This window comes from Pleurodeles waltl, chromosome 1_2, assembly GCF_031143425.1.
Source record: "Pleurodeles waltl isolate 20211129_DDA chromosome 1_2, aPleWal1.hap1.20221129, whole genome shotgun sequence".
Lineage (NCBI taxonomy): Eukaryota > Metazoa > Chordata > Amphibia > Caudata > Salamandridae > Pleurodeles > Pleurodeles waltl.
The window spans coordinates 1,106,209,568-1,106,227,925 of record NC_090437.1 but is presented as its reverse complement, the minus strand read 5'-3'; the positions used below and the strand labels follow the sequence as shown (position 1 = coordinate 1,106,227,925).

Genomic DNA, 18,358 nt, shown 5'->3' with positions numbered 1-18,358 from the left:
CAACAACAACAACAAAAATCACAGGCTGACCGGTCTAACGCCCCAAAATAAATTCCAGAATAACGTAGGATAAGTAAGCAAGTTTACAGTGAGCAACAAAATGTAAAGTTCATCTAAAACAACGGTACTCAAAGTACGGCCCGCGGGCCGCCAGCGGCCCCACGGACCTAGCTTGGCGGCCCGCGAGACGCACACCAAACGCCACATGATAATGGCAGCAGTATGTAAACATAGAAGAGGGCCGCGGGAGCGTGCTCCCGCGGCCCTCCTCTATGTTTACATACGGCGGCCATTGTTTATGGCGTTGCCCTGACGATCCTGGAAGCCAAAGCCCCATAAAAGTCAGCGCTTGCAGCTAACTTTTATGGGGCTTTGGTCGTCTGCTTCCTGTCACCGGCTCCACGTCTGCTGCCCGCCTGCCTGCCTGCCTGCTGTTCCACATTTGTGGCATCTTTACAGTGCTTTGAGTCAGGTAAGGCTCTTTGGTTATTTATTTATTTGTTTTTAATGTAGTGTGTGTTACTGGGGTAGGCGTGAGAGCAGATTGCGCTGTGTGTGTGTGCTGTGTGTGTGTGTTACTGGGGTAGGGGTGAGAGCAGATGGCGCTGTGTGTGTGCGCGCTGTGTGTGTTACTGGGGTAGGGGTGAGAGCAGATGGCGCTGTGTGTGTGCGCGCTGTGTGTGTTACTGGGGTAGGGGTGAGAGCAGATGGCGCTGTGTGTGTGCGCTGTGTGTGTGTGTTACTGGGGTGGGGTGAGAGCAGATGGCGCTGTGTGCAGATGGCGCAGTGTGTGTTACTGGGGTAGGGGTGAGAGCAGATGGCACTGTGTGTGTTACTGGGGTAGGGGTGAGAGCAGATGGCGCTGTGTGTGTTACTGGGGTAGGGGTGGGAGCAGATGGCGATGTGTGCAGATGGCGCAGTGTGTGTTACTGGGGTAGGGGTGAGAGCAGATGGCGCTGTGTGCAGATGGCGCAGTGTGTGTTACTGGGGTAGGGGTGAGAGCAGATGGCGCTTTGTGCAGATGGCGCTGTGTGTGTTACTGGGGTAGGGGTGAGAGCAGATGGCGCTGTGTGCAGATGGCGCTGTGTGTGTTACTGGGGTAGGGGTGGGAGCAGATGGCGCTGTGTGCAGATGGCGCAGTGTGTGTTACTGGGGTAGGGGTGAGAGCAGATGGCGCTGTGTGCAGATGGCGCTGTGTGTGTTACTGGGGTAGGGGTGGGAGCAGATGGCGCTGTGTGCAGATGGCGCAGTGTGTGTTACTGGGGTAGGGATGAGAGCAGATGGCGCTGTGTGTGTTACTGGGGTAGGGGTGGGAGCAGATGGCGCTGTGTGCAGATGGCGCAGTGTGTGTTACTGGGGTAGGGGTGAGAGCAGATGGCGCTGTGTGTGTTACTGGGGTAGGGGTGAGAGCAGATGGCGCTGTGTGTGTGCGCGCTTTGTGTGTTACTGGGGTAGGGGTGAGAGCAGATGGCGCCGTATGTGTGCGCGCTGTGTGTGTTACTGGGGTAGGGGTGAGAGCAGATGTCGCTGTATGTGTGCGTGCTGTGTGTGTTACTGGGGTAGGGGCATTGTTTTGAAAAAGGGGGTGGGGTGGTTGTTCCCCCTCTAATCCCCGCCCCCTCTAAGCCCCGCCCCCCGCTGTCACTTCAGTGCGGCCCTCGGCCGCAAACCATACTGCAATTTTGGCCCCCGAGAAAAAGTTTGTGAGTACCCATGATCTAAAATAAGTGGGTATGCAGCAATGTGATTCTTCCAACTGGCTACTGGAAAGTAAGACTATTTTAATACTCCGATAGATAGGTGCAACATGAATTGCTGCAATAAAACAAAGCCAACACTGGAATCAGCCTGGTTATGCACAAGGGTACAAGGAAAAACGTTGTGGGAGTTAAAAACAGATGAACCCGCTCCAAACCCTGCTAAAATACAACACCATAGCTAACCACAGCGTTCGACCTGTTCTTTGCCAGTACTGCTACACCCTGTGCCCCGCCAGGGTAGGCTACCTTGGCGCACGGCATCAAGAGAAGTACACGAATGCAGGCTGGAGCCGATACACAACTTAAGTCAAAGGCAGCCATGTGTCGAAGGAGAGGACCCAAAGTAGCACTAAAAGGACATAGTGCTTAGAGGCACAGCACCTATAAACTCACAAGGGCCAAACTGAGGAGAGCAAACCTGTTAACGCCAACAACCCAGCATGGTCAATGAGCAGGCAGCGTATACTCGAAGCTCATCCTCCAAGAATGACAAATAAACATCTAACCTCTGTTTTAAAAAGGAGATACCCATATAGTGGTTTGTACAGTATGAAACTGAAAGGCTGGGAAACTGTGCGATTCGCGGCAAATAGTGTACTTCACAAAGCCTTCATTATATCCGTTATCAAACGAGAGCCCTTCAAATATGTGCGTTCTGGTAGTGCTGTGTTTGCGGTTTTATATAGTGCAAACTCGACCCAAAGGAATTGGAGCACTTTATGTTAGAGCTAGTTACATTACACAAAGTCACATTTATTTTTTAGGCACCGGTACGGGAGATTAAATAATTTGCCCGGAATCACAGGATTTGAGCCGACGCCAGCCCTTTCCGTAACACCATAACCTCTTCGATGTCTTCTGTGGATTTAAATGGCCTATAAAGCTGTTCCAGCTATAACAGGAATCTATTCTATAGTATATATGGCGTACACAAGAGAACTGACTTCCCCCGCAGTTCACAGTACAAACCCCGTCACGCTGAGTAAAAAGACAATGCTTCTAACATGTAAATACTCCCTACTGCTGCTCTTCTTTTATTCTTATGTCTGCTCCCGCCTCTTTTGCCGCGAGGTGGAGGTGCCCTCCCCCTGTTCCACTTGCGCCCCCATTGCCTTGATTGCTGCCTGCGTATGGTGCCAGGGGAAAGCTGCGTGATTGGTCTCCCTGTGGCGTATGCAAACTCATCCGGCCACATGCCGCCTGCTCGACCACCTCTACTCGGTCCACTGTGGGGGAGGGGTGGTACGTCTCTACCTTGTCCCGGAGTCTGGCAGGGAAGGACCAATCTGAGCTGCGTGCCAGAACACTGGGCCCAGAGCACTTGCAATTGTTTATCAGTGAGCGATGCCGTGATCCAGACCTCAGCTCGCAGCATGTTTTGTTTTGTTTTTTTCAATGAAAATAAGTTCCGCTGGGCCTGGGGAGCGGGAAATAAATGAAGTGTTAATCACTTTTAAACTTGATCTAGACTGAAACGGTGGCCATCGCAACGAGTCCGGACCTGGCGGCTTCATGCAGGCAGCAAGCGGCACGGGAAACGGAGAAGGGAGCTCACTGCTTTTTTTCCACACAATCGCAGCACCGGTTTTTAATGCGGTGATGCAAACACCAACACTAAACTGTGTTAGTTTAACTCCTAAGGGCTGGTTACAAATACAGTGCTCGTCATTCCAGAGAATCAATGGGTACAGAAAGGCAGAATTTAAACTTCGTTTCTTCTATAAAGGGTGAGTTATTCGTAAAATATTGTAAGTCTCTAATAAAACCATGTCCTACAGCAAACATGAAAAAGCAATAAAAAAAAAACAATGCCTAAAGAAATGATTTGCTTATAGGTTTTTAGAGATACTATTATGCTTATTACCTGGAAAAAGAGAGAGGTGTGTGTGGGTGTGTGTATATATATATATATATATATATATATATATATATATATATATATATATATATATATATAAATAAATATATATATATAGGCGAGGGGGGGCAGGTGAGCACCATCAGAATGCCTCATTATAGACATTCCCACCGAAAACGCCCACAATGAAAAACTGGTATCACATGGGTATCTATCTGACTACCCACTAGATGGAAGGGCATACACGGCATCTGAACCTTTCTGCAAGCGTAAAAGCTAGGCTTAAGACATTAAAGCAAAGCGCAGGTCACGAAAAATGTGTTTTAGGAATGGTGTAAGATTCGGAGTTATGAAAGACTAAATGAATACACAAACTAATAAGACAAACGACATTTGCCTTATAATATGACGTTTTTTGATACATACCTCTTTATATTTTTCAACAAATCTTCCAAATTTTTCAATCATTTCAGCCACAAAAACCACATCCATTTTGTCTGAAAAATTTGTTGCCTCTACAGTGTATGCCAACAACTGTCTCGCGGTTGTCCCTGCACTGGTTAAGTTAAGCGGCATCTAAGGATAAAACATACAGCTGTAATAAAAACTGTAGCTCTGTGGTAAAATAATCTGTAGCAACAAGCGCTAAGAGCTGTGTACGGAAATAAATAATGGCAAAAATGTTACTAGAAACAACGAAGGCAACTTCTAATTCAATAAGTCTAGCCATCGGATACATAAATAAATAGACCATTACAAAATCCAGCTATTTGGTCTCTCTGAAAAAGACATGGAGGGTATGTACAAAATAATGCAAGGCAGAGTCACTGCAATGGAAAATTACTCACCCAAAAAAGTACGCGGTCTCCTATAACAAACTATATTGAGCAGTTGAGCGTTGGCAGTGGAAAATTAAGTCACATTCATGATTACTCTTGTTCTTGCTGATTCACAAATGGCTGGGATTGAATGAACCAACAAGCAGGACTAGAAAAGCTTCCATAAAAAATATAGGGGGTTATTACAACTTTGGAGGAGGTGTTAATCCGTCCCAAAAGTGACAGTAAAGTGACAGATATACCACCAGCCGTATTACGAGTTCCATAGGAAATAATGGACTCTTAATACGGCTGGTGGTATATCCGTCACTTTACCGTCACTTTTGGGACGGATTAACACCTCCTCCAAAGTTGTAATAACCCCCATAATGTCTAAAAGACACTGAACCCTCCGGTTGATCACCCCCCGACAGGTTCATGAATGCCCTTCACACCCAAGGTCCCCATCAAAGGTTGTGCTGAAAGGGGTTGTTAAAAAACAAAAAAAGAGCTAAGGTCGCCAAAATCATAAAATTACTCTGTGCATCCTCTCATAGGATGCACAGAGTAATTATGCTGAAAGGGTTGTGTAGGAAGTTGGCTCTGTATGTGCTATTTCAAAGTAAGGAATAGCATGCACAGAGTCCAAGGGTTCCCCTTAGAGGTAAGATAGTGGCAAAAAGAGATAATACTAATGCTCTATTTTGTGGTAGTGTGGTCGAGCAGTAGGCTTATCAAAGGAGTAGTGTTAAGCATTTGTTGTACATACACACAGGCAATAAATGAGGAACACACACTCAGAAACAATTCCAGGCCAATAGGTTTTTGTTATAGAAAAATATATTTTCTTAGTTTATTTTAAGAACCACAGGTTCAAATTCTACATGTAATATCTCATTTGAAAGGTATTGCAAGTAAGTACTTTAGGAACTTTGAATAATTACAATAGCATATATACTTTTTACATAAAACACATTTAGCTGTTTTAAAAGTGGACACTGCAATTTTCACAGTTCCTGGGGGAGGTAAAGTAATGTTAGTTTTTGCAGGTAAGTAAACCACCAGCGGGGTTAAGATTGGGGTCCAAGGTAGCCCACCGTTGGGGGTTCAGAGCAACCCCAAAGTCACCACACCAGCAGCTCAGGGCCGGTCAGGTGCAGAGTTCAAAGTGGTGCCCAAAACGCATAGGCTTCAATGGAGAGAAGGGGATGCCCCGGTCTGCCAGCAGGTAAGTACCCGCGTCTTCGGAGGGCAGACCAGAGGGGTTTTGTAGGGCACCGGGGGGGGACACAAGTCCACACAAAAAGTACACCCTCAGCAGCGCGGGGGCGGTCGGGTGCAGTGTGCAAACAAGCGTCGGGTTTCCAATGGGAGTCAATGGGAGACCAAGGGGTCTCTTCAGCGGTGCAGGCAGGCAAGGGGGGGGCTCCTCGGGGTAGCCACCACCTGGGGAAGGGAGAGGGCCTCCTGGGGGTCACTCCTGCACTGGAGTTCCGATCCTTCAGGCGCTGGGGGCTGCGGGTGCAGCGTCTCTTCCAGCCGTTGTGATTTTAGAGTCAGGCAGTCGCGGTCAGGGGGAGCCTCGGGATTCCCTCTGCAGGCGTCGCTGTGGGGGCTCAGGGGGGACAACTTTGGTTACTCACGGTCTCGGAGTCGCCGGAGGGTCCTCCCTGAGGTGTTGGTTCTCCACCAGTCGAGTCGGGGTCGCCGGGTGCAGTGTTGCAAGTCTCACGCTTCTTGCGGGGATTGCAGGGGTCTTTAAATCTGCTCCTCTGAAACAAATTTGCAGTCTTTTTGGAACAGGGCCGCTGTCCTCGGGAGTTTCTTGTTCCTCTTGAAGCAGGGCAGTCCTCTGAGGATTCAGAGGTCGCTGGTCCTGGGGAAAGCGTCGCTGGAGCAGGTTTCTTTAGAAGGCAGGAGACAGGCCGGTAGGACTGGGGCCAAAGCAGTTGGTGTCTTCTTTCTTCTTCTGCAGGGGATTTTCAGCTCAGCAGTCCTCTTCTTCTGTAGGTTGCAGGAATCTAAATTCTTAGGTTCAGGGAAGCCCTTAAATACAAAATTTAAGGGCGTGTTTAGGTCTGGGGGGTTAGTAGCCAATGGCTACTAGCCCTGAGGGTGGGTACACCCTCTTTGTGCCTCCTCCCAAGGGGAGGGGGTCACAATCCTATCCCTATTGGGGGAATCCTCCATCTGCAAGATGGAGGATTTCTAAAAGTTCGAGTCACTTCAGCTCAGGACACCTTAGGGGCTGTCCTGACTGGCCAGTGACTCCTCCTTGTTATTCTCATTATTTTCTCCGGCCTTGCCGCCAAAAGTGGGGTCGTGGCCGGAGGGGGCGGGCAACTCCACTAGCTGGAGTGCCCTGCGGTGCTGGAACAAAGGGGGTGAGCCTTTGAGGCTCACCGCCAGGTGTTACAGCTCCTGCCTGGGGGAGGTGTTAGCATCTCCACCCAGTGCAGGCTTTGTTACTGGCCTCAGAGTGACAAAGGCACTCTCCCCATGGGGCCAGCAACATGTCTCGAGTGTGGCAGGCTGCTAGAACCAGTCAGCCTACACAGGTAGTTGGTTAAAGTTTCAGGGGGCACCTCTAAGGTGCCCTCTGGGATGTATTTTACAATAAAATGTACACTGGCATCAGTGTGCATTTATTGTGCTGAGAAGTTTGATACCAAACTTCCCAGTTTTCAGTGTAGCCATTATGGTGCTGTGGAGTTCGTGTTTGACAGACTCCCAGACCATATACTCTTATGGCTACCCTGCACTTACAATGTCTAAGGTTTGGCTTAGACACTGTAGGGGCACAGTGCTCATGCACTGGTGCCCTCACCTATGGTATAGTGCACCCTGCCTTAGGGCTGTAAGGCCTGCTAGAGGGGTGACGTAGCTATACTGCATAGGCAGTGTGAGGTTGGCATGGCACCCTGAGGGGAGTGCCATGTCGATTTACTCGTTTTATCTTCACCAGCACACACAAGCTGGCAAGCAGTGTGTCTGTGCTGAGTGAGGGGTCCCCAGGGTGGCATACGATATGCTGCAGCCCTTAGAAACCTTCCCAGGCATCAGGGCCCTTGGTACTAGGGGTACCAGTTACAAGGTACTTATCTGGATGCCAGGGTGTGCCAATTGTGGATACAAAAGTACAGGTTAGGGAAAGAACACTGGTGCTGGGGCCTGGTTAGCAGGCCTCAGCACACTTTCAATTCAAAACATAGCATCAGCAAAGGCAAAAAGTCAGGGGGTAACCATGCCAAGGAGGCATTTCCTTACAGGTTGTTAAAAAAAACACAAGAGGGCATACTCGACAAAATCATATAAGTAATTCTGAGCATTCAGTGTCCAGCTTTCTCTCCCTGTCAACTGTTTGGTAATCTGATTAAACATCTTTTAATGCTGGGAGAGGAAGAACAGCAGATGTACAACTAGGCTATAAGCATCCATGTTGCGTAGAAATTCACAGCTGGGAACCTCAACTTTCCTATATAAACTTTCATTATGCAGCAGTCAATCTTGCTGCCTTGCAAATGACTTCAAGGGGTATATGTCCTCGGAAGGCCAGAAATAATGCATTTGTTCTAGCAGCATAAACATGAAGTAACCTAGAAGCCCAAACTCCTGGAAGCATGGGATTGAGATTAAAGAGACTACCTAACTTGCAAAATCTAATTTAGTTGCATCACTGCTTAAGGAGGGACTACCATGTGCTATAAACACATGAACATAGCAGCTGGATTTTTTCTAGCTAAAACGTAAGAGCACTAGAAACAACATTGTGCAATGTCTTCCGAACCATGGAATAATCCAACCACAATCAGGGAGATCCTTATCTAGCCAGACTTCTGTAAGGAATTTTGGAATAAGAGAAGGAACCGTTCAAAGAGTACACTTCGTACAAAGACAATGATACAGCGATATTTTGTGAAAAGACCCTTTCCGATAATTGCTGGGTTTCAGGATTATCATAATCAAGAAAGCAGTTGTTGTGGTCATTATGTCTACATCACAAGTAGGCATGGTCTCACAAAGTTTATAAATGAGAGATGCAAACACCTGTTTCAGATACTAATGCAAAACAGAATATCAGACTGAAAGATTGTATTGTAGAGCCCACTGAACTGATGTATTCTTTTAATGATTTATTATCTTTTGGAGCTGTTAAATGCACCAAAATGTGATCAAACAGTGTTTTATAGAATTATGATGCATATACATGTGCAACAATTCCTTTGCCACAGCACAAAACAGTGAAGTTATAACTAGAAATATTAAAACTACCTAGATCAGTGGTTCTCAACCTTTTGACTTCTGTGGACCATGACTTTATCATTACTGGAACCCACACTGAACCATTATTGGAATCCGGGGACCCCCCCAATGAGTCATTACTGAAAGCTGGGGACTTAATCTGTAATTATTTAATTTTCTAGGCAGTCGCGGACCCGCTGAGGAGGCTTTGCGGACCCCCAGAGGTCCCCAGACCACATGTTGGGAGCCACTGACCTAAATGTTCTGAGACTAGGCTCTTAAGTAGCAAAACTGAAGAGACAAGTAGAGATATCACTCATCTTCCCACTTGCTGAACTAAGACTTTAAACAGGGAGTTGAAGGGTGTCTTTTGGCAGCAGTACAAACATTGAGAACCTATAAAGGCCTGACACAACTGGAGCAATCAGAACTATTTTAGACTGGCTGGACAGTTTACATTTCAGAAGAGTCCAGTGGAGGAGGGAATCGATTGGGAGAAACCCTCAACTTTTGCAAGCAATCATTTAGACAAACTTGGACATGCTATGTATCCGCTTACAAACTATCCTTCCCTTCTAAATGGGATGTCTATAAAAGTAGTGGAAAAATACATTAGCCATATGAAAAAGCAAACATGCCAAGACACTTTTCCTGCTTAATTAAACGAAACATCATACACATGTTGTCTCTTCACGAAGCTGCACATACCAAGTACACTAAAAAATATAATGGCTCTGGCAATGTGACATACTTGTGTTGAAAAGTGATGGGGTATCTTTTGATTCACTGAAAAGCCTAGGCTATGCTTTCATGGGTAGGTGACCAGTAGTTGCTGGGTATTACACTGTGTGATTAAGGGTGGTCAATGATGTGAAGCACATGGATTCAAACCCCAAGTGTTTTTATAGCCACACAGGGATAAGAGCTAGAATTCGATTGAAGAAGGACCCCAATGACCAATGGGGACATATGGGGGGTGCTTTGGGTCAGCCTAATAAAGTAAGGAAGCACTAAGGTCTAAGTGATGGCATACAGATAAGGACCGGAGTACCAAGAATTTAATTTAGTCTACCTTCTTATGGTAACCAAAGCTGTACCTGAATAGAAGATGGTGGGCATAAAACGCTCAAACCTATAGCCATCAAAATGGCTGCAGAAAACCCACCATCCAACTACATGGCTCCCACCATCAGGGACCATTGGTGAATTCGAACACTCCCCAGGTGGCCACTAATGACCCCTAAGGGTAAGAGTACCCTTAATAGAGTCCTGAGAAAAGTGGGTCTAACTGATCTCTGAAATGATAGCAGAGAGACAAACACTGGACAAGTTCCAGCCATGTCCCAGAGGTAATATTCAACATTTCAGGTGGCTTTGTCTTGATTCGTATCAGCTATAATAGAGGTTTTCTGTGGTGAGGCTTGCAAATGGACTAGGGATACCCACAGCAGTTTAGTGTGCCATTGGCAGCCAGCTCTGGTAGCAGTTACAGGGGTCTGCATCTTTAACCTACAATAGACCAGGAAACGGAAGGACTAGAAGAAAAAGAGCTCTAACAGTTTTGGAGTCAGTGCAGCCTCTCCTTGCATGCAGGGATGGAGAAGTGGTGACCAACTGTTTTCTGGTGTATTTGAAAAGAAAGACTTAGGGTGTCATTCCGACCTTGGCGGGCGGCTACTGCCGCCCGCCAGGCGGAAACCGCCATGCGGCCACCAATGCAGCCGCACTCACGCAGCCCCCATTGCACCCGCCGGCCCAGCGGGAATGAGGCCGTAACACAGGAGCCGGCGGTGTTGCGGCCGTGCGACGGGTGCAGTTGCACCCGTTGCGCTTTTCACTGTCTCCTATGCAGACAGTGAAAAGCGGGCCGGGGCACTGTTAGGGGGCCCCAGGACACCCCTTACCGCCAGCCTCTTCCTGGCGGTGAAAACCGCCAGAAACAGGCTGGCGGTAATGGGGTCATAATCCCCAGGGCAGCGCTGCCCTGGTGGATTATCCCAGCCGGGGCAGAAACGGCGGAAAACTGCCGGCCCCGGCGGGGCGACCACGGCTTTACCGCCGCGGTCAGAATAGGGAAGAAAGCACCGCCAGCCTGTTGGCGGTGCTTTCAGTCATTATGGGCCTGGCGGTCTCGGACCGCCAGGGTCAGAATGACCCCCTTAGTTGTTAAAACCTACATCCACGGGTGGGTCGGAGATGAAGCAGGCTTGCCATTTTTGACTTTTGAATAAAAAAAATCAGCTCCTTGACACAGTGCTTACCTCTTGAATCTCCTATACAACTGAGTCAGGTAGACTATGCAGCTATTTGGTGGCCTCATTACCTTGAGATGTTTTCCCCGTGGTCCTCCAGTCAAGCTGGGCCATGTGTTGTATTCACTGTATAGAGGTCACTCCCTCCCAGCAGGTGCAGTGCAGCTCTTTGTACAGGTAAATATGTCTTTCTTTTATTCAAGTTCAAACAACCAGGGGATTCTGTGGAATTCCCAGACTTGGGTGCAATCAGGAGGGGAAGAATAGTAGCTACACAGAGGTTCCACTCTTGTTCCTTATCTTGCTTCTTATACACTTCGTAAACTATGATGGTGTATGGCCAACAGAAATGCATAATATACTGTCAGAAAGGGGAATTACATATTCTCTTCTTAATGCTCACAGTGGAGAGCCAGAGACAATCAGAAGGACTGCAGTTTTCAAAACTTTCAGAGGTCTGCCAATCCTGGGGGATTCTTTTTTCCCCTCAATGCTGACTGACTAAAACATAACCTTTCTAAGTGTTTTGGAAAATGTGTCTAGCTGTCAGAGAAGGTTTGATTTTGGTTGAGAGAAGGAAAATAGGGTGTAAGTCCAATAAACTTGTTCTTTCAATTAAAAGTCATGATGGGTGTAGGAAGTTGGCTCTGTACAAACTATTTCAAAGTAAGAAATAGTGTGCACAGAGTCCAAGGGTTCCCCTAGGGGCCAGATAGTGGCAAAAGTAGATAATTCTAATGCTCTATTTTGTGGTAGTGTGCTCGAGCAGTAGACTTATCAGAGGGTAGTGTTAAGCATATGTTGTACACACAAAGGCAATAAATGAGGAGCACACACTCAAAGACTTACTCCTGGCCAATAGGTTTTTATATTGAAAAATATATTTTCTTAGTTTATTTTAAGATCCACAGGTTCAAGATTTACATTAAACACTTTAAATGTAAGGTACATCACTTAGATACTTTAGGAACTTTGAATAAAAGCAGTATCATATACAGTCTTTGTAAAAAATGGCAATAAGCTATTTTCAAAGTGGACACAGTGCAAAAATCAACAGTTCCTGGTAGAGGTTAGATTAGGAGGTAAGTAAAACACTTACAAGCTCAGTTCTGGGGCGTAGGCAGCCCACCGTTGGGGGTTCAAGGCAACCCCAAAGTTACCACACCAGCAGCTCAGGGCCAGTCAGGTGCAGAGGTCAAAGAGGTGCCCAAAACACATAGGCGCCTATGGAGAATAGGGGTGCTCCGGTTCCAGCCTGCCAGCAGGTAAGTACCTGCATCCTCGTGGGGCAGACCAGGGGTGTTTTGTAGAGCACGTGGGGGTGGGGTGGGGGGGGGGGGGGAACTACACAAGTAGGCACACAAAACACACCCTCAGCGGCACAGGGCGGCCGGGTGCAGTGTGCAAAGCAGGAGTCGGGTTTCAGGTAGGAAACAATGGAGGGACCCAGGGGTCACTAGCGGTGCAGGCAGGCACAGGGGGGGGCTTCTCGGGACAGCCACCACCTGGGCTAGGCAGAGGGTCGCCTGGGGTCACCTGTGTTGAAGTTCGGTTCCTTCAGGTCCTGGGGGCTGCGGGTGCAGTGTTGGTTCCAGGTGTCGGGTCCCTTGTTACAGGCAGTAGCGGTCAGGGGGAGCCTCTGGATTCTCTCTGCAGGCGTCGCTGTGGGGGCTCAGGGGGATCATCTCTGGTTACTCACAGGCTTGTAGTCGCCAGGGAGTCCCCCCTGCGGTGTTGGTTCTCTGAATCTCGAGCCGGGGGCGTCGGGTGCAGAGTGTGAAGTCTCACGCTTCCGGCGGGAAACATGCAGTCTTTGAAAGTTGCTTCTTTGTTGCAAAGAAGTATCTGGTTTTGAACAGGGCCGGTGTTCACTGGAGTTTCTTGGTCCTTTAATCCAGGGCAGTCCTCTGAGGCTTCAGAGGTCGCTGGTCCCTGTCGGATGCGTCGCTGGAGCAGGTTTTTCGATCTTGGAGACAGGCCGGTATGGCTGGGACCAAAGCAGTTGTCGTCTTCCTCCTTCCCTGCAGGCTTGTAGGTCATCAGTCCTTGTTTCTTCAGGTTGCAGGAATCGGATTTCCTGGGATCTGGGGAGCCACTAGATACTGAATTTAGGGGGGTGTTTAGGTCTGGGAGGGCAGTAGCCAATGGCTAATGTCCTTGAGGGTGGCTACACCATCCTTGTGCCTTCTCCCTGTGGGGAGGGAGGCACATCCCTAATCCTATTTTTGGAATCCTCCAAACTCAAGATGGAGGATTTCTAAAGATAGGGGTCACCTCCGCTCAGGACACCTTAGTGGCTGTCCTGACTGGTGGGTGATTCCTTGTTTTTCTCATTATCTCCTCCAGCCTTGCCACCAAAAGTGGGGGCAGTGGCCAGAGGGGCGGGCATCTCCACTAGCTGGGATGCCCTGTGGCGCTGTAACAAAAGGGGTGAGCTTTTGAGGCTCACCGCCAGGTGTTACAGTTCCTGCAAGGGGGAGGGGAGGTGAGAAGCACCTCCACCCAGTACAAGCTTTGTTCCTGGCCACAGAGTGACAAATGCACTTTCCCCATGTGGCCAGCAACATGTCTGGTGTGTGGCAGGCTGGCAGAAACTGGTCAGCCTACACTAGAAGTCAGATTGGTATTCAGGGGGCATTTCTAAGATGCCCTCTGGGTGTATGTTACAATACATTGCACACTGGCATCAGTGTGCATTTATTGTGCTGAGAAGTTTGATACCAAACTTCCCAGATTTCAGTGTAGCCATTATGGAACTGTGGAGTTTGTGTTTGACAAACTCCCAGACCATATACTCTTATGGCTACCCTGCACTTACACTGTCTAAGGTTTTGCTTAGACACTGTAGGGGCATAGTGCTCATAAACATATGCCCTCCCCTGTGGTATAGTGCACCCTGCCTTAGGGCTGTAAAGCCTGCTAGAGGGGCGACTTACCTATGCCACAGGCAGTGTGAGGTTGGAATGGCACTCTGAGGGGAGTGTCATGTCGACTTATTAATTTTCTCCCCAGCAGCACACACAAGCTGAGAGGCAGTGTGCGTGTGCTGAGTGAGGGGTCCCTAGGGTGGCATAAGACATACTGCAGCCCTTAGAGACCTTCCCTGGCATCATGGCCCTTGTTACCAGGGGTACCAGTTACAAGGGACTTACCCGAGTGCCAGGGTTGTGCCAATTGTGGAGACAAAGGTACAGTTTAGGGAAAGAACACTGGTGCTTTGGCCTGGTTAGCAGAGTCCCAGCACACTTTCAGATCATAACTTAGCATCAGCAAAGGTAAAAAGTTAGGGGGTAACCATGCCAAGGAGGCATTTCCTTACAATGGGGTATAGTTAGTTGGCATCAACCAAGAAAACTGTTAGTGGTCAATTAAACACTCACTAGTTTTCATGACTGTTCTCAACATAGTGTTGCACCGTGCCCTTCGCTATTACGATCCTGCAGCACCCAAAAATTAGAGGTTATTATAGGGTTATCGTATGCTAATAGAGTACCTTTAAGTGGTTTATTTTTTTTTACTACTGTGCCATATGTCATGATTGTTTGACATGTAATGTGTACTTCTCTATATATCGGTACAAATTCACGTTTGTATTTTTAGGTACTATACATGTTATGATTACTAGTAATCCATCCTTACATTCTTTTATGTATCAAGTATCATCTACAACCATGGATATGCTCTTCATGTTTCTTCTAATTTTGCCTTGGGTATTTCCTTTACTTCTTTTCCTCCTTATTCCTTTTTGGTTATTTTATTCATGTTCCCAGATAATTCATGTGACACCCATATCCAAGGTCTTCCTCTGTTTAAGCGTTTTTGTTGTAAAATGCAATAAAGCTCTTTGAAATTAAAACATAACCTTTCTATCTTGGTAGCAAAACTCAGATCAGTTTGGATTGCCACAGGTACAATATGTATCTGCCCTGTCTGGAGACTTCGCTGTCAGAGGAAATGGCCACAACACAAGAAAGTGAGAGCGCGCACACTAATACAAAGCAACTGGGATAACAACACCCTGTTCCACAAGGAACAACCGTTTTGGAAAGGTAGAAAGGAGTGTGTATGTGCAGGCTGGGATGTCGGAGATCTCATCACAAACCCAGCACAAAGGAGACCATAGTTTTCTGCACCAAGCACACATGCGTGTATATACAGTATACACACACACACACACAAGGTTCAGTGGACCTCAGCACTCATTTTTAAGTTACACACTCACTAAGCGCACACACAAACACACACACACACACACGTGTTATGGGCATCTTTCATGCATGTTCCAGACAAGATGAAGGCCAATGATCTCAGTTATGGGATGTTTTTGTCAAAGGAAAGCTAATAGCCAGTTTCCCAAAAGGTTATGGCTAAAAAGGTCTGTCCCCTTGACCACTGACATACTGGCACCAGTTTCTGCCATCACACATTATGGACTGAGAAGGTAGCTCGATTCAGTGGGCAGGTGCCACTTACACATCTTTGATAGCGCAAAATGGTAAACAAAGAACGTCAAGCAGACCTACATAACCGTGAGCTCAATGGGAGTAAAATACAGAGGGCTGTTAAGAAATCTACAAAAGCAGAGACTTGCAAATTAGACTTGGGTTCTAATGACAATCTCTGGTTGCTAAGCTTTTACAAACCAATGTTCTAATTGGTCAAAAAAGTAAATGCCCTGACGACAAAAATGGAGTATTACTACAGAAAGAACCTTTGAGAACAGTCTTGGAGGTGGATTAACTTCAAAAGGCTTAAATGAAGATATCAAAAGCTGATTATGTTCTTCCTTGAATGGAAATTCAAAGTCAGTATCTTGAATATCTATACAAGATGTCTAGTTAGCCATTTGTATGTCCTTCTAGATTTGCACAAAATTCACCAAAAGACTTTGCAAGGAGGAACTGTTGTAGTTTGTTAAGATCAAGATGTGATTCTTCTGGTCGTCCTAGGAACAAAAGCATCTGGAGCAAACCACCTGGTGTGAAGAAATAGCTCTCAGTGGCGTGAGAATTTGTTGTTTTATTATTTGTATTATTTAAGTGGCAGTGCACCTTTATGGAAGGTTGCCTTTTATGTATTCTGGTGACCACAGCAGCATTCCATGGGAGTCAGTTGAGATGTTGATTCTCCCTTGGATGGCTGCTGAGGACGTTGGTGTTGATGTGAAGAAATAAACTGCGTTGTTCAAGAACTGTTGGTCTGCGGCTCTCCTTCCTCACTACCGGATACCACATAATTAGAACATGAAACTCACATTACTGCCTGTACTACTACCACATATTAAGATAAATATGATCTTAAATAAACAAAATAAGCCCATGACGTTGCTGTGAATATAACTGTGCAGTGAGAAAGTGAAAAGCTGTTCACTTTGCTTACTCCAAATACAAATATACATGGCTAAAATTACTGTGCCTGACATATTGTTGGTAATCTGAAGATGTATCAAGAAAGGCTATTTATCCATTATATGACCTAAAATACAATGACTGAGAAGGAAGATGGGAATTCTGAGTGTAACATAGTTTTGTGAACTGCAAGATGACAGGTTATTTGGGGGAAGAGGCATTCCTAACCTGAGGTTTCCACGAGTTTGGTGCCTTTATCTAGTAAAGCTAAAGGAGTACTACATTTTGGTGCCTTCTCACATAGCATGTATGAGCACAGAGAACAGAGGTTGATCTACTGGCATAACAATGTTTATAATTCTGGAGCGTCTTATACTAGACAGAAGTACTGTACTAAACAGAGGTATTATGTAAATAAACTAATATGCAAAATCCTTTATTCTACAATTTTAGACGAGTCATTTTGGCAGACCTTCTTTTGAGTGGAACACTATTTATGCAATAACTTCAACTTTCAATCTTTTAGTGGGGATAAATGGCATGTTATTGCACTGCTATTCTTCACAAGCAGTTTTGGAAGTGGCATGTTAACCAGTCTCAAAGTACGCTGTTGTGGAGTACATGCCAGTCAAACAATTTTTCCTACCAGAGGTGAGACGCAACTGGTAGCCATTACTGTTGTTGGTCTTGCATTTGAAGGCCCAAATGTGCAGGGGTGGCGGATGACTAATTAGGACATCCACTGTGTGACCACGTGTAAATGGCATACCTGCCTGCGTCTGTCTGTGCACAGCACCAGTCATGTTATCAGATCCACTTCTCATACAGACACTAAAGCGTACATTTTTCACATAGGGTGGGCCGCCGAGCTATTTGAGGTGATTGACCGTACTGCTGTTGACCTCAATTCTAAACTTGAGCTCAGAGCAGATAAAAGATAAGGTACTTACAGATAACTATTGTTATTGAGATATTGGTATTTTCCACAGATTTGCATGCTTGAATCATCCCCATCATCAAGTTTGAAGGCCCACAGTAAACATAGAGAGCATTGCAATGGTAAACATAGGGCAGTAGCCTATTTGCATCATTTTAAAGAAATCCGTGGTTGAGCCAATCCGCACACAGTACACTGTTCACCCTTCCCTACCCAGGTCACCATGCTCAAATAGTGTACCACGAGTGTTTAAGACTAATATAAAATGGGTGAGCCTCAGATGGGAAGGAGGGTTGATCACATGTGAATGTATAAAATACACACACACACACACACACACACACACACACACACACACACAGAGGTGTGGTGTGTTTGCGTGTCTGTGTCTTAGCAGATGGTGGGAAAGATTCAAACAAAAACAGGACTCAACTTATTGAAAGAGATGACACAGCACTGCTTATCCCACCACTGCAAATGTGTTAACTGCTGAATCCAGACAGTAATGTTAAATAAAAGTGTCTGTTCTTCCAGTTTGCTGCCCAGCAAATGTCTGCTACACGGTTCATGAAATGCGCTATAATATTTTCTCAGAGAGGATAGACCGCTTTATTATGACAAAAGACTATGGCTACAGACAGCCAGTGAGCTATTCCTTATTTAAACTGAGATTGTTCTTCCCATGTGTGACCACAGGACGCTAAGAGCTAATCAGTTTGACAGAAGAACAAGTTACTTACCTTCGGTAACACTTTCTGGTGGACACACTAGCTACCTGTGGATTCCTCACCTTATGAATTCTCCCAATGCGCAAACATTCGACGGAAAATCTTCTTCCCAGCTCTCCACGTCGACAAGGATGTCACAATTGCACGGCTCACTATGCGACTCAGTCTGACATCACCGTGGCAATATGAGGTCCTTGCCGGCGTGCTGATGTCAGTTTCACCCATTTTTTACAGGTGAAAACCGACCTCACAATAGCTCAAATACATACATACATATAACCATACTTATGTAACATAAGTACAACAATTATTTATATAGAAATTAAACTAAACATATATACACTTGTAATACAAAAGTCTTGATATGACCAGACAGGCAAGGGGAGGCGGGTTGGACTGTGAGGAATCCACAGGT

The 18,358-nt window shown here is 46.4% G+C and overlaps 1 protein-coding gene across 1 annotated transcript in view; it reads right to left on the bottom strand.

Moving 5' to 3' along the window:
• ADGRA3 (adhesion G protein-coupled receptor A3) overlaps positions 1-18,358 on the bottom strand; it is a 208,588-nt gene that overhangs the window by 69,903 nt on the left and 120,327 nt on the right. Inside the window, exon 10 of the mRNA XM_069202173.1 lies at positions 4,045-4,194. Within this exon, the coding sequence (XP_069058274.1) occupies positions 4,045-4,194 (150 nt within the window). The remainder of the gene's footprint in view (positions 1-4,044; positions 4,195-18,358) is intronic.